General features: G+C 51.8%; 1 protein-coding gene across 1 annotated transcript in view; it reads right to left on the reverse strand.

Moving 5' to 3' along the window:
• The window catches only part of CROCC (ciliary rootlet coiled-coil, rootletin), a 54,919-nt gene that overhangs the window by 35,258 nt on the left and 12,742 nt on the right, over positions 1-6,919 (reverse strand). Inside the window, exons 10-14 of the mRNA XM_006145233.1 lie at positions 4,743-4,979; positions 4,280-4,376; positions 3,592-3,675; positions 2,885-3,118; positions 2,022-2,221 (exon numbers count right to left, since the gene is read on the reverse strand). Of these exons, the coding sequence (XP_006145295.1) occupies positions 2,022-2,221; positions 2,885-3,118; positions 3,592-3,675; positions 4,280-4,376; positions 4,743-4,979 (852 nt within the window). The remainder of the gene's footprint in view (positions 1-2,021; positions 2,222-2,884; positions 3,119-3,591; positions 3,676-4,279; positions 4,377-4,742; positions 4,980-6,919) is intronic.

Below are 6,919 nucleotides of genomic sequence, written 5' to 3' on the forward strand. Positions count from 1 at the left end.
TATATATATATATATATATATATGTATGTATATATATATATATCCCCTCTCTGGTCAAATTAAAATAAAATAAATAAATAAATAAATAAAGTTAAGTAAAATAATTAAAAATCCTAAGAGGAGGACAGAAGAGAAGGTATTGCAGAGTGACCATCGCCCCTGGGGGTGCTTTCTCACTTTCACTTTGTCTGTCTCCAGCGAGCACATGTACCCTATAGCAAATTAGAGAAAAACAAACAAACAAAAACAACCAAGTGGGCTAAGAGTTAGATCATTTATTTCTTAAAAGTCTCTAAGAGGTGGAGCCAGCAGATGGCACAGCAGTTACATTGGTGGACTCCCACATGGCCAACTGTGGTTCATACCTGCTGGCTTAAAAATCACGCTGGGCACATATATGTGCACACCCAAGATCCCAGGAGGAGAATGGAGGAGAAGGGATTGCGGCATGGCTATCCCCTTGGGGAGTGACTTCTCACATTCCCTCTCACTGTTTCTGTCTCTCCTGTAAGCATACATGCCCTAAGGTAAAAAACTCTTTAAAAAAGTTCTAAGGGACCAGTAGTTAGCATAATGGCTATGTCACTGGACTCCCACGTAGTCGACCGCGGTTCAAGTCCCGGACCTGGGTGGCTTAAACTCGCACCGGGCGCATGTGCGTGCGTGCCCAAGATCCCGAGAGGAGAATGGAGGAAAAGGGATTGCAGCGTGGCCATACCCCCTGGGAGGTGATTTCTCGCTTTCTATCTCTCTGTCTCTCTCTGTCTGTCTGGCAAGTGCATGTGCCCTATAGCAAAAACCTCTCAACAACAACAAAAAAAAGTTCTAAGAGGAGAGTGCTATGATGGTTAAGGAGCTGAATTCTCACATGGCCAGCTGAGGTTCAAGTCCTGTATCTGGTGACTTGAAAATCATGGTGGGTGCATGTACATACGGGCCCAAAATCTCAGAAGTATGGACAAGTGATTGTGGCATGGCCATTTGTCTGGGGGGTGATTTTTCACTTTCCCTCTATGTCTGTCTGTCTGTCTCTCTCTTTCTCTCCCTCCAGTGAGTGCACATGCCCTATGGCAAAAATTTTAAAAAATAAAAATGAAAAGTAAGCCTGAAAAAAAAATTCCAAGAGCGTTAGTCACATGGTCTAATGGCTAAGGGAGTCAGATCTCATGGCTGACTGAGGTTCAAATCCTGATCCAGGTGGCTTGCAAAACAGGCCGGGCGTGTGTGTGTGTGTGTGTGTGTGTGTGTGTCCCACATCCCATCAGGACAGAGAAATGAGAGAAGCAATTTTGGTGGATTATTGTGTGACCACATCCCAGTGGGGCATGCCCCCATCCCTGGCCCCTTCTCTCTGGCAGCCACATGCCCTTTGGCAATCGAAAAAGAAAATCTCCACAAAACACAATCTGGAGTTGTGCTCTCAGTAGAACTTCCCGAGATGACAGAAATGCCCTAGAGTCATGTGTGATGTTGAGTACTTGAACACAGCTGGGGTAGCTGAAGAACTGAATTTTTACTTTTGTTTGGTTTTACTTTTTAAATTTCCCACAGGGCATTAGCACTCACCAGAGAGTCAGAGATAGAGAAAGGGAAAATGAGAAAGCACCCATTTCCACATGTACCAGGGTATTTCTCAAACCTGAGTCCAGGACTCAAATTGTGCAGGGGCAGGGCCAGCAGGTGGCGTGGTGGTTAAGGTTGCTGGACCCCCACATGGCCGACTGTGGTTCGAGACCTGGACCTGGCAGCTTGCTCTCTCACTTTCTCTTTCTTTCTCTCTCTTGCTCCGTCCCTCTCTGGTCAATTAAAAAAATAAATAAATGAAGTTAAATAAAATAATTCTTTTTAAAAAACAATTAAAAGATAAAAATTGTGCAGAGGCCATGTGAGATCCAGCACCTTAACCACCATGCCTCTGGCTGGCCCAAATTTTTACTTTTTATATTTTTAACTAAGTATTAGTAGATACCTGTGCCAGCTAGCACCTGGCCTGTGTCCCCCCACCTCTGACCTCCCAGTACCTGCTCAGGAGGTCGTTGGCACTCCGCAAGCGCTGAGCTTCCCGCTGAGCATCCTCGTGGGCCTGCGTGGCCTCATCGGTCTTGTCCCGCCAGCGCTGCAGCTGATCCTCCAGGGCCCGGCGCTCACCCTCGCTGTCACTAAGCTGCTTCCGCAGACTGCCCAGCAGGTCCTGGCTGGCCTCATAGCGTCCGCGCATGTCCTGCAACACGGAGATCACTGAGTCTGGGCTGGTTCCAGTGTGGATGCCAGCCAACACTAGGCCTGGGCCTGGCCTGGGGCAGAGACGAGGACTAGGTACCTCGCCCTTTCTCTGTGCCCTTCCCACCCTCTACACCCTCATTTCCCTGCAGTCCTGGGAAACTCCCATCTAAACCCCCAGGATGCCAGGCAAACCCCAAGCACACCTTTCTTTTTCAAGTTCTGACTCTGCCCCTGGGTTCCTAGGCTCCTCTCCCTGCAGCCAGGATCTGCCCTCAGACTCTTCCCTGCTGAGGTTCCAAGTCTGCCCCTAGACCCCAAACTCCTTTCATTCTGGGCTCCAGCTCCTCTCCAGACTTCTTCCTGGGCCCCGGTTCTGCTGGCCAGAGGACCTCATCTCCCTGTCCACTGGCCTCTAGCTCCACCCCAAGCTCCTCCCTCCCCAGGCTCAACCTATGGCCACCAAGCCCTCCCACTTCCGGGCTCAGATTTGGCCCCTCCGTCTGGGCCCTATGCCATCTCCTTATGCCCTACCACACTCAGTCACTATTTCTCAAAGCTCTGACTTTGTCCCAACGCACTCAGAGGCCACTTCCAGAGACCTTGGCCCCGCCCCCAGGCACCCAGGCCCCACCTTCTAACCCCCTGCCAGGCCTATTTCTACCTGGACCTGCAGCTGGCGCTTGTGCAGGGCAGAGTGGATCAGGGCAAGGGTGGAGGAGTCAGAGCAGGCTGGGGACAGGCCTTGACGAGGAGAGCGGCCACGGCCTGGCGAGGAGCGTCGCGATGGGGACGGAGTCCGCAGACCAGAGAGCCCCCGCAGGCTGCCATCCGACGCATCTGCAGTGGGCTCAGAGCCACTTAGCTGAACGCCACTCTCCATGTCCGACAGGACTGCCTGAGGGTGGGTAGGGACACAGAGGGAGGACAGGAGTCAGGTGGCCAGAGGCCCAGGCGAGACAGTGGGACCACTCCTCTCAGATGCTCCAGCACATCCACACCCCTTCCTGCCATTAGCCTTCCTGATTCCACCTCCTCTGCAGGCTCACAGACCTCATCCACCTGCTAAGGCCTCCCATTTACTGTGAAGACTCAGTGCTTTTCACACATGGGCCCCGAAAATGTCTCCATTCCTCGGACACCGCCAACTGCGCAGTTCGAGTCCTAGACTTCGCGATTTGAAAAACACGCCTGATGCATGCACATGCCTGCCCCAAAATCTCCCCAGGCCAGAAGCCAGTGATCTATCTATCAGGGGTGTTGACTACCAGGCCCTCACCCACTTGCAGTTTAGCCCACGGCCACCAGAAGGCATGGCTGGTGGCACAGGACTGCTTGGCCTTGGCAGGGCCCCCAGGGCTCCCACTACACCTGTGCCAGATCCCTCAGGGTCTGCTGCAGTCCCTCTCCGTCCTCTGTTTCCGGGGTTCCCTGCTCTTGTAGTTGCAGGGATTCCTAGAGTGACGTTAGGGAGACAAAGAAAGGGTGGTCAGGGGCTATGCCCTAGTCTGAAACCCAACTTCCTCTCCTTCCCCTCCCCACCACTGACCAGGTGACCTCTCGGGCCATGCCCAGAGTGCCAGCCACCTGGCACATCTCACAACAGCCCCACTGCCCTCATGGAACAGAGGCCCAGAGAAAGACAGGGTCCTGTCCCAGACCGCACGACTACTGTGGGAGAGCTGGGTGCATGGCCCCCATCTGGCCCCACCTGGACAGTGACCAATCCGCACAGCACCCCTGGGGAGTGTCCCTAAGCAGGGGAGGTAGCTGAGAGCTCAGAGGAAGAGGCCAGGAGAGCACAGACAGGAGTTCAAGCCCAACTCTCCCACTTAAGGGCTCTGAGACTGGAGGAGCTTTTCCTTTCTTGGGCCAGTTTCCTCATCTGTGCAATGGGGTCATGTCACAGGGCTACTGGCAGGATGAGACGGGTACAGAAGGTGACTGCTACTTCTAGGCTGGCACACACAGGAGGCCGGGTGGGAGGCCCTACGCCCATGTCTGGGGCTACACTCTGTCCCATCCCACCAGCCACTGCGCACTGGCAGCCACATCTCACCAGGGCCTCCAGCTTCTCAGTGAGGGCCTTGTTGACCTGATCCTTCTCCAGATTCTGGTTCTGAAGACGCTCCACAGCCAAGGCCAGCTCTGTCACTCTGGGAACAGGGACCAACAGGGTGAAGGTGGGGCCCACCCCACTTCCCCAAGCCTGAGACAGGGACTCTAGGAACCACCTCCCTAGCTGTGAGAATGGGCAAGTCCTGTCTCCTCGCTGGGCCCCAGACTTCTCATCTGTAAAACGGAAATGGGGTGACCACTGGCTTTATCCCATGGGAAAGCCTTGGTCTCGTCCAGGTGGCAGGAGCCAGGAGCACAGTTTCTGTCGCTGGCAGCTGACCTGCTCGTTTTGTGCCCTGGGCAAGAGCCTGGGGAGACTGGCTAAGCCCACACTGGGGAAGGGCCCATCCCTGATGAACAGACACTGCCTCCTCCCTAAGCCTGCAGGGCTGCACAGCACCCACCTGGCACTGAGCTCAGCCTTGTCCAGGTCACTCTGCACCTGCATCTGGGCCAGGTCCTTCTCGCAGAGCATCTTATCCCGCAGCTGCTCGTCCAACTGGGCCTGCAGCAATGCCTGCTTCTCCAGGGCCGCCTCCTCCCGGCTCTCTGCCAGCCGCAGGCCTGCACTCAGCCCCAGGCCCGCCTCCTGGACTGCCCGTGAGGTCCGGGCCAGCTCTCCGCCCAGCTGCAGCAGGTCCCTGGTGGAGAGAGCACAGGATGGGGAATATGTATGAAAACACTGAGATGCCATTTGTCACTGCCAGATTGAAAAAAAAATGGTCAGCATGAGCCAGTGGCATGGTGGTTGAGGCGACTGGAAGCCACATCGCCAACTGCGCAGTTCGAGTCCTAGGCCTTGCAATTTGAGAAACACGCTTGATGCATGCACATGCATGCTCTCAAGTCCCTAGAGGAGAATGGCAAGAGAAGGGAGGGAGCTGAGATCCCAGAGGAAGAGCACAGGTAGGAATTCAAATGTCAGTTCCTCCACTTACAGGCTCTGAAACTCTGGATAAGCTTTTCCTTTCTTGGGTCTCAGTTTCCTCTTCTGTATAATGGGGATCCTATGGTGTAGCCATCCCCCCTGGGGCATGCTTTCTCATTTTTCCTCTTTCTCTATCTCTGTGGTGAGCGCATGAAGACTACAGCAAATTTTTCAAAAAGGTCAGTGTATGGGGCCAGCAGATGGCATGGTGGTTAAGAGCATTGGACTCCTGCATGATCGACAGCAGTTCTGAGTCCCAGACCTGGCGGCTTACTTTCTCACTTTCCCTCTTTCTCTCTCTCTCTCTCTCTCTCTCACACTGTCCCTCTCTGGTCAAATTAAAATAAAATAAAATAAATAAATAAATAAATAAAGTTAAGTAAAATAATCAGAGCTCTGTGAAAAGAACAAGCAAAAACAAAGAACGAGCCATCAAATCAGCAAATGGGTCATGAGCCTAAGCCAGGGTGCTTACATGTGGCGGGCAATCTTCTTAGACTCCCGGTATCTTCTGAGCAGCCGGCGCAGGATCCTCATTCTCCTCATCCAGGTGACCTTCTCTGGCATTCTAGCATTGGCCGTACCCTTTCGCTTACCTGTGGGGAAGACAAGCTAGGAACCAGACACTACCCAGACACTCTGCTGCACATGTTCCCTGTCACTAAGAGAAAGAAAAAAATGACAAGGTATAGGCCCTTTGCCCATCAACTCTCCCTCTAAAAATGCATCCTACAGGACCAGCCCGTGACATAGTGTTTAAGGCAGCCGCTTCTCACATGCTTGACCTCGAGGTTCGAGTCCTGGACCCAGTGGTTTGAAAAATATGCTGGGCACATGTGTGTGCCCAAAATTCCCAAAGGAGGAAGAGATGGAGGAGAAGATATCGTGATATGACAATTCCCCGTGGGAGGTACATTCTCTCCTTCCTCCCTCCCCTTCTTTTGAGAGAATGCTCATTTTCCTCTGGCAAAATTAAAAAAAGAAAATAAAAAAAAATACATATGTCCTAATAATACACTCTAACACCAGGCAAAGGACCTGTGTATGAGGTGATCTGGTACCTGCTGCTCAACCTGGTGACAACCTACAAATGCACCAAAAGGGGACTGCTACTATGTAAACTATGATACAGCCACTGAATAGACTCCTTTGTAGCCACAAAAAAAAAAACAGTGACAAAGCTCTTCACAGCCTGATGTGGGACCAAGTCCAGTAATAACTATTCGGTGAACAGAGCATCTTCAAGAAATGCAAAAATGGGGCTAGCCCTGCAGCCAAGTAGTTAAGGGAGTGGGATCCCACGTGGCCAACTATAGTTCAAATCCTGGCCCTACATGCCAGGCACATGTGCGTGCAGGTGCCAGATCCCAACAGGATGGAGAAGTGAAGGAAAAGCAACCATTAGGGGGCGCTTTCACCCTCTCTTACTCTGTCTCTCTCTAGTGAGAGCATGTGCTCTATAAGCAATTAAAACTTAAAAAAAAAAAAAAAAAAGTATAAAACTGCTTCTTTCAGAGACCATTATATAAATGTCCATTTATCACCTCCCTCCCCTTCCAGCAGAGAGAAAAATGGGTCTTTAGTTCAGTCAATTTACATGAAATTTAGCAATAGAATGGCTCCATCTAGTTTCTGGATTAAAAAAAAAAGAAT

Source organism: Tupaia chinensis, unplaced genomic scaffold (assembly GCF_000334495.1).
Source record: "Tupaia chinensis unplaced genomic scaffold, TupChi_1.0 Scaffold000146_1, whole genome shotgun sequence".
NCBI classification, from domain to species: Eukaryota; Metazoa; Chordata; class Mammalia; order Scandentia; family Tupaiidae; genus Tupaia; species Tupaia belangeri.